Source organism: Drosophila ficusphila, unplaced genomic scaffold, assembly GCF_018152265.1.
Source record: "Drosophila ficusphila isolate 14025-0441.05 unplaced genomic scaffold, ASM1815226v1 contig_470, whole genome shotgun sequence".
NCBI classification, from domain to species: Eukaryota; Metazoa; Arthropoda; class Insecta; order Diptera; family Drosophilidae; genus Drosophila; species Drosophila ficusphila.
The window spans coordinates 1,422,656-1,436,346 of record NW_025064389.1 but is presented as its reverse complement, the minus strand read 5'-3'; the positions used below and the strand labels follow the sequence as shown (position 1 = coordinate 1,436,346).

Below are 13,691 nucleotides of genomic sequence, written 5' to 3'. Positions count from 1 at the left end.
CTCGTCAGTTTGTGTGGAAATCCTCAGAGAAATTAAACCCCTTGTAATTGATAACCTCAAATGAAAACTGCCTTTGCACAAGATTGGCAGAACATGAAACAATACAAATAACAACTGTACTAACCCAGGAACCAGTTCTAACCATATTTGCCCCTCAATATTTGATAGAACTATACACAGATGCCAGTTCAATGGGCGTTATTGCTACAATGGTAAGTGCACGTTACCTTTTAAGGGGCACAACTAGTGTGACATTTCAAAAAAATCTTTTTTTTTCTTTTCATATTTCGGTAGATTACACCTTTGAAAATAACATATTAAAATTTCAAATCGATATCTTAAATAGTTTTTGAGCTATATCAGCAGCCGCTCGTATAGCAGTGAATACGATCATTTTATCTTTAAACGCGTTTTTCTCGAAACAGCATTTTCCGAATTTGCTGCAGTGATAACTCAAAAACTAATGATCCGATCACTATCAAATTTTTTTACATGTTCTATATATAGTTCTCCCTACAATGACGTATCGATTTTTTGATCCGACCAAAATTGTGGGTAAAATTCGACAATATCATCTAGTTTGACGAGAATTTTTCATTTTTTTCATCCACGGAGAGGGCCGGAATCACTGCAGCAGTTAAGGCACTTTTTTTTAACGCCGTTGGAGATCGGCTCTAACTTAAAAAATATTTGATTTTTTTCTTTAAAAATTTCACTGTATATTCTTCAAACATGTATAAATATATTCTGAAAATTTTAAAATAATTGATCAAGTAGTTTTTTTTAATAAAAATTCCCAAAAATCAACTTTTTTTTGGCCGTCACACTAGTTGTGCCCCTTAATAGAAATATTATTTGCACCAGCTTGAAGCTTTAGCAATTGTCAATGCTATGGGGTGGTAGGATTGCCGTATATAAAGACTTCAATTCGGGCATTCTTTGAATAACCTTCTTAATCAAAATACTATTCGTACAAGCTTCAATATTAGCCGTTGTTACCGCTATCAAACATTTCTGCAGTCGTTTGATTTTGATCTCGAGTGTAGAAAAGTAGACCAAATGGTACGGAATCCCTTAAGAAAAGAAAGAGGGAAAATAGAAAAAAATTTTAAGAAACGAATTGTTTTGTCCTAGCTAAACTGGCGTTTGGCTGGGTTTTAAATAACAACGTTATTATGTGGTAGCAGACATATCTTCTAGGTTAATAAACAAAGAATTTTCAGACAATTAACTGAAAACCTACAGGTTAAGAATAGGAATACTAAACAGGAAAATACAAAGTTTTGTAAGAATGGTACGGCAAAGCGGGTCACAAAGTTCACCGCACTTTAATTATTTTTCTGAACAGAAGCTAGACCTTTCAGTCTGTTGTCAATAAGTGAAGTAGAAGAAAACGAACTAGACAGAACATACCTCAGGGAAAGAAGTATATGTGCACTTTTTAATTTGCTTGTATTTTCTCTAAAGTTAACGGTACAGTTTTTGTAAGTACGCAGTTTTGTATTCTTATCTTTTATTAACATATCCTAATAAAAACGGTCCTCTTTGGACTTCATTCGTTGTACCCTTTCTAAGGACATGTGCTGAAATTTGTTATTTTAATAGGAAATAAGTATATGTGCATATTGAGATTATTCTGTTATTGATAGCGAGTAAGCTAAGAAGTGTGATCTAAAAATATTTTTTAGTCAGCGGAACGTAAGTAAAAAATATTTTTTATCTTTGTATAATAAAATAATTAATATTTAGTTTGATTTTACGGTAAAATGCCACGTGGTTTACATTTGTCAGAGGAAGATCGCGGCATGATCAAAGGACTGGCTGAATCTGGCCAGACCATTTCTTATATTGCTACCAGATTAAATAGGCACAGGAATACAATTAGTAACTTCCTTAAAAATCCAGAAAGTTATGGAAAAATAAAGCGAAGCGGCAGGCCCACTGAAATCGACGAGCGGTGCAAGAGACAAATTCGGCGTCTAGCAGTTCAAGACAACAAGTATTGCATGGAGATAAAAGGTCAACTGAATCTTGAAGTATCCAAAAGACGTATAAACCAAATTTTAAACCAAAACAAAATGGTTACATATGGTTCACGCGACCCTGTACCAAGGCTATTAAAGCGCCACATAACCGCTCGTATACAATTTGCTGAGAAATACAAATTTTTGTCGAAGGAGTTTAAAAAAGTTATATTTTCGGACGAAAAAGTTTAACTTAGTCGGCCCTGACTCCTGTCAAGAGTACTGGCGCGACAAAAGGCAACCACGGCAGGTCTGCCATAAACGAAACCACGGTGGAGGATCATTAATGGTTTGGGCCGGATTTGGGTATGCTGGGAAGTCTCCACTTTATTTTATACCGACTATAACAAATGCAGAAATTTATATAGAGTTACTAGAAAAAGTGCTCATTGAATTTGCTGGAGACATTTATGGGGATGAGTGGATATTCCAGCAAGACAACGCGCCAATCCACACAGCTCGCAAAACAAAAGAGTTTCTGGCAGCTAGAAAAATACCGCTATTGCAATGGCCAGCGATCAGCCCGGACCTAAACCCAATATAAGATCTTTGGGGAATTCTTTCTAATAAAGTTTACAAGAATGGTAGCCAGTTCGACACAGTTAATGACCTTAAAAAGGCTTTGATCAAGGCATGGGATCAAATTAATCCGACAACTCTGAAAAACTTAGCAAATTCAATGCCCAATCGGATTAATCAAATTTTTATTAAGAAAGGAAGTCATATAAATTATTAGGAAGTGTACTTAAAATTGTTCAAAAATTTTCCAACATGTATTTCGAATTTTCGGTCAGTATGCACATTTACTTATTTCATATGAAATTAAAATTCTTTATTTAATTTAAAGTTAATCAAAACGTTTACGAAAACTATATTGTTATTTTTTTGTTAATATGTATTCCAGCAATATAAATAAATTTAATCAAAAACCTAATATAATTATTTTATGGTTTTTTTTTTTAAATAATTTCAATGCACATATACTTCTTTCCCTGAGGTAGGTAAAGGAGCCAGCTGAGAAAAATATGGCAGCTAATGCACGTTACGACAAACTAGGTTTGACGAGAATAAGGCCAAACTTGTAAAACTTAAAGTAGGAAACCATGTTTTTTTTAAACGAAGAATGTCAAAGCAAGCTTCACCCAAATTTAATGGTTCTTTTAGGGTAATTGAACTGAAAAGTCTTTCTGGTCGGGGTACAAGTCTCAGTCGGATTCTGAAGCTCTTTCGACATGAAAATTGGTTTTGTCAGGGAGAATCTATCCGTCCCATTAGGCAAACGAAACAGGAAGGATGTTTCGTCCCTCTGCAAAAACTAAGTAATCGAGGATGGACCTTACGTTCCCCTTTTACTGGGTTAGTAAGAAAGGATAAAACTATAATTTTTATATTAATTTTGTGTAGCTCCAACGATTATTCTGATGGCAGCTAACTTTTATACAGTTTAATTCAAAATTCAAGAGTCGTTAGAAAATTCTATACTTCTAAAATCACGATGCAGTTTATTAACCGGCTAAAATTCTTAACCAACACAGTCCACCAGGTGTTCTTTTACACATTCCTTTACTTAAGATTAGTGCATCAATAACACTGTGCGACAAAATTTAACAAAATCATTGTTGTTTTTTGATTGTTTTCGGTTAAGGTGCATAAATTATGCACAAAAATATTTATGCCACCTTTTAAGTGATACGATTTCTTTTTTCATGGTAAATTTTATAAAATTATTATTATGAAAATAATTAACACAAAATATTATTTTTTTTATTACTTCCAATAAACTATTCTTTTTTTTTAAATTGAATTTTTTTCCTGATTTTTTTTGCTTTTTCAGAGGTATCCTCGCGTAACAAGTTCCATACGTAGTCGCCCAGAGTATAGAGCTGGGAGAAAAAATTTTTAAAGCATTGTGATAAAAGCCTAACGGTATATTTGCTTAATATATTTTAATTAATAGATATTGAACTTGCATTAACGCTTATAACGGTGAAAAAATATTTTCCCAATACGTGATTATAAGGCTGTGAAATATGCAAAAACGCGCGTTTTTGGGACATTTAAGTGTGCGTAAAAGCTGATTGGCTATTGATATTAACAAATCCACAAACTTATATTCTTATTTTGATTAGTAGAAGTGAAAAATAAGAAAAAAATCAACTTAAACATTTTTTTGTCGCACAGTGTAATGTGTATAATGATTGAAACTAAATGGTCTTCAACGTAATTTAGTAGAAGTTGTTGATTTTACAGGCTGCAAAAAAGTGGAAATTGATTTTATACCACAAATTTCTCTAATACCATAAAAATTTACCGTTTCAGTATAAAAGGCTTACATACATTCCTCGTGAAAGTTTGTTTTGCTTGGCGATTAATAAATCAGATCTTGAAGGTTACTGGACTGGAACTACCTTTGCATTTGCCTTCCTTTTTTGAGACGCAACCCCTATAACTCTTTGATTTTTCTGTACCCAGCGTGATAAACTAAAAACATTGTTCATAAAACATTCTTCAGGAAATTATAAACAAATATGTAATTTAAAAAAAATATAGTTTATTTGAGTCTGACCTGTAAAATAGGGATATAGATTTATATTTTGGAGAAAAGGGCAAAACTAAACTAAAGAATTATAATGTTTAAACTAGTACCTAACACAAATGAAAGCGCTATATGATTAAACCGATCTGTTGGAAATATTTTCAAATTTAATCTCCTCAGGCGAGCAAATAAAGCAATATTTTGAAAAAGCTGTACTTTGCTTTCTCTTTAATTGTCGAGTCTAAGAAAGCCTTTTTCACTAGTCGTTCTAGGCTCAGTTGGATGAAAACACAATAATACATTTTTTAATTACCTAATAGTAAAATTATTAAATTGATATTGATGATAATTGATAATAGGTTCACTTACATTTGATAAACATTAGCCCAATGGCTTGATAAAAAATCCAAAAGCGTAGTGTATCCGATGGAACGAGTCGTTATCATATTAATGATTAATATTTTATCGTTTTCGGAGAAAAAAGAAACATTTTTTAGAATAGCCAATTCGAGTAGATAATTTATTTTTTCACGCTGGGCAGGACATCCTGATAGCATTTTTAACAAAAAGGTTCTATCACTTTGAAGACGAAGCTTTGGAAACTGACTTATACGTTCCAATCCAAACATCCATTCCTCCATAGAACCCCACATAAACACAGGACAAATAAACTCGTTTGGTACCCTAATATAAAATTGTTTTTAATTTAATTATTAATTTAACCGTGAAAATGAACAATGCTTACGGATTGTTGAGGTTTGGGTTTGAGCTGTTAAGCCACACTTCAAAAGCATTTCGGGACGCTTTAATACATGGCAGGTAGCCCGCGTTACAAATAAACGTTTTTGTCAATTTTCGTAAATCAGTTTTCCAATTATCATCATTATTATTCTCAGGGCCTAAAGTTTCATATAATGGAGCCAAAAGATCTATGGTGTAGAGCTAAAGAATTTAAGTATTTTTTAATCATTTTCATTTTTATATCTTTTTTCCTACTTACATGAAACTTTTTATGAAGTGATGAAACATCAAATCGCTTACCGATTTGGTCCAAAAACGTAAAAACTGGATCCCAAACAATATGATTACGTTCATTTTTCAAAAACAAAGTCATATTAAGAGCTATTGCAAAATTTAATTCACCAGCATAGGCTAAGTTCCAGGCGTCGTGAAGTAGTTTTGCTCTGGAAATACATTTTAAAAGTGAAATTGTTGATATACTAAGTATTTTTAAAAACTAAGGCAGGTTCTCACTTTGTAGGGCCAAATATTGACATTTTATAAAAAAAAATTGTTTTGAGAAAACGGTTAAAAATAAAAATCTGAAATTTGTAACTTTATTTGATAACATACAGTAGAATCCGGTTATAGCGACTTTCAAGGGACCGGCGGTTTTTCGTCGTTATACCCGGAAGACGCACTAAGCAAAAGGAGCAAAAAAAATTTTTGTTTGATTATTTTGCGGTTGCTGTGTTTGTAATAGGTTTTTAAAATAAATCAAATGAATTTTTTTTTCAAAAACATGGGTTTTTTTTATATACTTGTCGGAGAGGAGGTTATTCAGTCTCTCGTTAGACAGGATACTCTAAGGTGTGACCATTGGTCGTGCTAGGATATACCAGTTCTGGTATGATGGGGACTCAGTTTGCGAACTGAGGCCGTGTGTGGCTTCGTTGTGTTGCTGGATATGGTCTGTCTCTTTTCGTCCCGAGCTTTAGCGTGGTGTTTAGTTGAGGACTAATAATTGAGTAATAGTTATGAGCAACAAAGGCAACGAAGACTCGCAGCACCTACCAGGACTCAATATGGACAAGCAACAACCAATCGATTCAGCGACTAATGAGAACTTGCGTGGAGAAGGCTTCAATTCTCCGACATCAGAAGTGGGATTCGGCCCTAACCAAATTTCTTCTAGAGAAATACTCGCGCTGTTAGAACAACAAAATCGGAACTTTCTGGAACTGGTTAAGAGCCTACAGACGCCGGCGAGTGAGTTGCAACAAACTAGTGAGATTTTCCTGCCGAAATATAATCCGGACGTTGCTGGTATGGATGCCACGCAGTGGTGCGCTACGGTTGACATCATCTTACGAGAAAAACCATTAAGTGACAGCGCTCTTATATTAGCGTTAAGTAATGCTTTGGAAGGCACAGCGGCACAATGGTTATCTCAAATATGTTACCCGGGAATAACTTGGCAACAGTTCCGGCAATTATTTGAGCAGCGATACGAGACATCAGAGACGCCAGCCGCCGTCATTTTAAGTTTTCTTAATAGCCGTCCAAGCAACGGCGAAAGCCTGTCTGTTTTTGCAAGTCGCAGTGTGACGTCACTGGGCACAAAACTGCGTAATTTGAATTCTGAACAAATTTCCATCGCGCTGGTTCTTGGGCACATGGCTAATTTCGATCGACGTTTGCAGCGAATGATACACACAACGCATGTTAACAATCGACGTGAACTGCAAGCGGAGCTGCAAGTATTCTCAGCTCCAAAGGATCACCCTAATGCAACGAACTGGGAACCAGAGACGAAGCGAGCTAAAACTGCGGAAATCAAATGTTACCAGTGTGGAAAGCTAGGCCACAAAAAGCAAGACTGTAGATCTGGATCTCAGGTTTCGACAATTGGAAAGGAGTGGCCGTCAGCGCAGCCTCGTCATGGAAGGACAAACGTAACGTGTTACAGATGTCAGGAACCGGGACACATAGCCACTAATTGTCAAAAAAAAAGTGCAGAATGCTGGATCGGAAGTGAGAACGTTAAAAAGAGTGGAGATATGCGCTATAGTGGAGCCTCAATCGAGTATGCTGGTCGATGGTGAGAGATTTCCAATTACTTTTGATTCGGAAGCTGAGTGAAATACGGCTCAGCAAGACTTTGCGTTGATTACAGAGAATTAAATAAAAAACAAATACCGTAGCTGATAAGTTCCCATTACCGTTAATATCAGATCGAATAGCTAGACTTAGGGGAGCTAAATATTTCACTTCTCTTGACATGGCTAGCGAGTATAGAGTATACTGCCTTTGTTACCCCTGATGGGCAGTACGAATTTCTTGCGATGCTTTTTGGATTAAAAACGCACATTCAGTGTTCCAGAGAGCTGTATTAAAGGCACTTGGCAGTCTTGCTCATTCGTTTGTAATTGTTTATATGGATGATTTATTAGTTGTTTCAGAATCAAAGGAAGAAGCGTTTGAATGTTTGAAACTTGTATTAGACGTTTTAGTGAGCGCAGGATTCTCTTTTAACATTTCAAAGTGCTTTTTCTTGAGAACTACAGTGCGCTACCTGGGCTATGAGATACAAGCGAGGGAGATACGTTCAAATTCTAACAAAAAAGAAAAACTATCGACGTTGCCTCCACCAAAGTCAGTTGCTTCTCTAAGACAGTTTATTGGGTTAGCGTCATACTTTCGTCAATTCATTCCGGATTTCTCAATAGATGAAGCTTTTATATTTTCTCAAAGAAAATTCTAAATTTTTACTGACTGTAGCTCAATCAAATCTTCTTGAAATAAAGTCGAGTTGTCACCTAGGATTTATCGTTGGGAGTTTCTTCAAACATTTGAATTCGAGTTTCAATACAGGGAAGGTAAGCGTATGACACACGTTGACTTTCTATTCAGAAACCTGGTGTGTCTAAAGAATAAGTCATTACCAAAAAAAAAAAAAAAAAGAAATAGAAGAAAAACGAATTGACTTAACAGAAATATCGGAGAACTGGATACTGGTAAAACGACAAAAGGATCTAGAAATATCAGAAATCTTATTTAAGTTGAAGAATGACGATTTACCATTGGCTTTAGTTGCCACTTATGAAATTTGATCAAATGATTTGTATAGAAAGAGTCATAGGAATTCAAAAACTCGTTGTTACCTGTAGTTGTACCTTGATACCTTGTACTTTTCGCTGGTCATTTATAAATCAGTTACATGAGTCTTTCATGCATCTAGGGTCGCAGAAAACACTAGATAAAGTGTACGATCATTACTGGTTTTCGGGTACGGCAAAATATGTTCGAAGATTCGTGGAGAACTGCATTACATGTAGAGTTTTTAAGGGTACGTCAGGAAAACCTCAAATAGAATTACACCCAATTCCAAAAATAAGCATTCCCTGGCATACTGTTCATATAGATATATCAGGAAAATTGAGCGAAAAAAGCTATCGTAAAGAATATATTATTTTACAAATCGAGGCTTTTACAAAATACGTTTATGTATTTCAAACTTTTCTTTGGATGCTAATACTTGTATAAACGCAATGAAATCTTCGATTGCCATTTTTGGCGTGCCAACACGTTTAATTGCCGATTAGGGGTACGGGCACGAAGTTTGTACAATTTTGTTCTAGCCAAAAAATACAATTACATCTAATTGGAACGGGCGCAAATCGAGCCAACGGGCAAGTTGAAAGAGTCATGAGTACACCGAAGAATCTTTTGACGGCTGTTGAGACAAGCTCTAGATCGTGGCAGGATGCACTAGGGGATGTACAGTTAGCTAGGGTTGGATACCTATTATGATACCGAAGATGAAATTGACAAGATTAAATCAAGGGAGTTGGCCGCTAAGAACATGGAGTAGGCCGCGAGATATGAGAAGACAAAATTTGATAAAAATATGGCTCAAGTAATAAGGTTCTGTGTGGGGGACTTTGTGCTGCTTAAAAATAGCGAGAGACAGCAAAGGAAATTAGATCCTAAGTTCAGAGGACCCTTTTTGGTGGGCGAGGTATTGGGCGGAGATCGATACGTTTTAAAGTCTACACAGAACAGTAGGCGTTACAAGTACCCACACGAAAGTTTGCGAAAGTTACCGGATGTGCAAATTCCAGAAGAGCTTGATGTAAATTAGAAAGAACAAAGTCAGTTGGAAAAGTCTGTTGAAAAAGAAAGTGTTCGTGAAGCCATGTGATTGGTGATGGACGAGAGTTGCTTTAGAAATGTATTTGAAGAATTCGTGAAGCCAAGTTTTGGGCGATGGACGAGAGAGGTATTTGATAAATTCGTGAAGCCAAGTTTTGGGCGATGGACGAGAGATGTACTTGATGAATTCGTGAAGCCAAGTGTTGGGCGATGGACGAGAGATGTATTTAATGAATTCGTGAAGCCTAGTGTTGGGCGATGGACGAGAGATATATTTGATGAATTCGTGAAGCCTAGTGTTGGGCGATGGACGAGAGATGTATTTGATGAATTTGTGAAGCCTAGTGTTGGGCGAGGGACGAGTAATATGATTAATGAATTTGTGAAGCCATGTGTTTGGCGAAGAATTTAAAAGTTCAGTTAAGTTATGTTAATGAATATTATACGAATTTGAGATTACGTGGTTAAGTTTTTTGAAGCATTCAATAACAACTATAAAGTGGAATGAAATTCAGATGTTTATTAAAGACACGAGGACGTGTATATGTCAGGATGGCCGTGTCGGAGAGGAGGTTATTCAGTCTCTCGTTAGACAGGATACTCTAAGGTGTGACCATAGGTCGTGCTAGGATATACCAGTTCTGGTATGATGGGGACTCAGTTTGCGAACTGAGGCCGTGTGTGGCTTCGTTGTGTTGCTGGATATGGTCTGTCTCTTTTTGTCCCGAGCTTTAGCGTGGTGTTTAGTTGAGGACTAATAATTGAGTAATAGTTATGAGCAACAAAGGCAACGAAGACTCGCAGCACCTACCAGGACTCAATATGGACGAGCAACAACCAATCGATTCAGCGACTAATGAGAACTTGCGTGGAGAAGGCTACAATTCTCCGACATACTGAAAACTGAATGAGCTTATTATTGCACATATTGCATTTGTCGAATTTAAGAATTCAGTTTTACTCAGAAAAAAGCAGTACAAATAAGAATAATAACGGGACATCTCATGGAATAGGCTATGAGGTCTGCACACGCAGTGTGACGTCGGCATTGCACTTCGACTCTCTCTCTCTCTCTCTACGCAGCAACGTTTTTAAGGCGACAGCTAAAACTAACCAAGAGTAGTGACAGTGTAAGATCCTTTGTGTCGCTGCTACGCACACAAACAAGGGTGCCGATCACTAATAAATACATGCATTTCTCACAACTTAAGTTTGGCACTATTGCAATGTATTTTTTTTCTGCACGACGTAAAAATTTTAATTTTTTTCGATAAATTTCGTCGTATAAGCGGTTTGTCGCTTAAAGCGGAAACGCTGTAAGCGGAGACCCTTTCATATAAGTTAGTATGGGGACCAACCAAACCATCGAGTTTTCGTCGCACAACCCGGACGGACACTATAAGCGGAGTCGTTATAACAGGATTCTACTGTATTCAGAATTTAAAAATTTTATAGGTGTTGGCTGAAGCCAGTTTTTTTTGTTTATATTTTTGAATTTTTAGAATATATTGAATTGAAGTTTGAAGTCTAGTGTAAGTTAGTTTAGGGCGAAGGCGGGAGCTCAATAAAGCTTTCGTTCGCTCTCTGCGAGTTCACTCCGTCTTCGCCAACCTTCGATAAGCTAGGCTTAAGGGGTTATATACCTTTTTCGGACTCAAAAAATCGAAAAAAATTTTATGATTTTTTTTGATGTACATACTATCAACAATTTATCTGCAAAATTTTTTAGAGATCGGGGCACTAGAACCTAAGATACAGCCGTTCATACCGCACGGTGAACATGACTACCTAATGCCCACCTAAAACTTTAAACGCGATTATCTCGGAGTCGCATTTTTGAGAAAAGGTCATTGCGGTGAGCACGATATCTCGGTAACCACTACATCGATCGATTTGAAATTTTGGGGGATTGTTTGTAGATACAATAGCTAGTTCGTGAACGAAGGAATTTTTTTTTCGAGAAATTTTTCTATTTTTTTGGGGCGAAAAACTAAATTATTAGACCTCGAAAAATCGGTTTTTTTGAAAAAATAATCACTGTAACTGTAAAAAAATTTTTTTCGTAAAATCCTTCGTTCACGAACTAGGTAACACTATATACTAACGTAGTTTTTTTCATTTTTTTTTAAGTTGAGCCGTTTTCTTGTTTTCATGCTCACCGCAAGCCTCTAATGAAAAAAGGACTTCTGCGGGAAGGACTATAACTTCCACAATACTCAAAATTTTCACTCGAAATTTTATACGAATTAAGTTAAGGACACGTACTTTGATAAAATTTTTATTGAATTTAAATAAAACAATGGTAACATGCTAAAAAAAAATAAATAAAAACCATGTATTTCTCTGGTGAAAAAGGTATATAACCCCTTAAGCATGATTTTGGTGAAATAAGACATTCGTTGAAATTGAGTTGATTCGAGCGCACGTCTTTTTTTTGTTTTCGTTTTGGCCAAAATAAAATTAAATAGCCACCCACAGTTTTTCGGTTAATAATATTTAGAAAAACTCTTCTAAATTTTCATGGCGCTCCCGGGTGGACTAATTAAAGGCAAAAAATTTTTTTTTTTTTTAAATACAGTGACACATAACCAACAAGTACAAGTGATTTTTTTCTTGTGTTTTTTTGTTATAGAGAAAATTGCACAAAAATCCAAAACTGCTTGTGATATACAAAGTTCCCCGCGACGTGTGTTTAAAAGGAAAAATATTATATTTAAGCTCCAGCTATTAATTTAATTGTGCCGGTGTAAAAATTAAATACCTTATTTCGATGTTGCTGCCACCGACAAGGGATGCCCTGCGATTGTTCCATTTGCAAAAGGAAAGTGGCAGCTGGATTGAAAGATCCTAACGAAGAACCGAAGGTATTTGTGCAAAAAATTGAAAGCTGAGTTTTGACAAAAAACTAAAAATATTTGTTAATTGTCTAGTGCTGAAAAATTGCACCTCGCTTTCAATTCTTGGCACATATGTACAATATAGTAGAGCTAGAACTGCATGCCTAATAAAATTTAAACAATTTAAATAATTTCAAAAGTAAGAAAAAACAAGAAAGGAAGCTAGCTTCGGCAAGCCGAAGCTTATATACCCTTGCAGTCATCAAATATTTCGAACAGAATACACGCGACTTTTTTATTAATTTTTCATATTTTTGACTATTGTTCATATGGCAGCTATATGATATAGTCGTCCGATTTTGATGAAATTTTATTTGTTATTCAAGAGTCGTTAGAAAACTCTATATTCCAAAATGATTTTCTGATGAGAAATAACGATGTTAACATTTTATTTCCGTTAATACTATATAGATTTTTAGATCTTTCCTATGGCAGCTATATGATATAGTTGTCCGATTTTTATGAAATTTTTTTTAATGAACCAAGGCTAGTTAAAAAATTTGATACTCAAAAAATCATAGTCGTGTGATGAAAAACAATGGCGTTATCAATTAATTTCCATTAGTTCTATATATATTTTTTTATCTCTCCTATGGCAGCTATATGATAGAGTTATCCGATTTTGATAAAATTTAACCCGAAATTCAATAGTTACTAGAAAACGCCATGTGAAAGAAATCAAGTCGATCTGATCAAAAACAACGGCGTTAGAATATTGTATTTCAATCTCTTGTATGGGAGCTATCCTATATAGTCGCCCGATCCGGCCCGTTCCGACTTATATACTGCTTGCAATAACTTTTGGGTAAGTTTCAGCAATATCGCTTTAAAACTGAGAGATTAGTTTACATGGAAACCTTAAGTCAACTAAAAGACAACATTAGACGTGAAATAGCCGCCATATCGTCTGAAACATTGACCAAAGTCATGGAAAATGCTGAAAAAAGAATGCATTCGGCTGTCAGAGCTAAAGGTGTACATTTACGTGATATCATTTTTAATAATAATTTGTAAAAAATCTCTTTGGACCAAAATAAATGATTTTTGGAATAAAAAAAAATTGTCCACTTTTTTTTGTATCTATTGGTCAAATTAAGCAAGGTCCTGACTATCCAACTCTTCAAAAGACCCTACTTGGATGGGTTGTTTCAGGCAGATGCAAGGCGTCTGCCCCAAGAGATGTTGTCAATAGTTTCAGTTGTAGTGAAGAGCTAGTAGTATCGATTGATAGCACATTACAAAAGTTTTGGTCACTGGAAGAAATGCCATCTATAAAGAAAATTCTATCACCTGAGCATAAGTTGCGTGAAAAACAATAAAGAAAGACCACTCAGGCTTTGCCATCAGGTCGGTTTGAAA

General features: G+C 35.5%; 1 protein-coding gene across 2 annotated transcripts in view; it reads right to left on the bottom strand.

The window, feature by feature from the left end:
• LOC108098859 (aminopeptidase N) overlaps positions 1-13,691 on the bottom strand; it is a 304,344-nt gene that overhangs the window by 62,161 nt on the left and 228,492 nt on the right. For both annotated transcript variants that reach the window (XM_043208485.1, XM_043208486.1), the window contains 3 exons: positions 5,561-5,744; positions 5,306-5,502; positions 4,930-5,244 (listed from right to left, as the gene is read on the bottom strand). In XM_043208485.1, the coding sequence (XP_043064420.1) occupies positions 4,930-5,244; positions 5,306-5,502; positions 5,561-5,744 (696 nt within the window). The remainder of the gene's footprint in view (positions 1-4,929; positions 5,245-5,305; positions 5,503-5,560; positions 5,745-13,691) is intronic.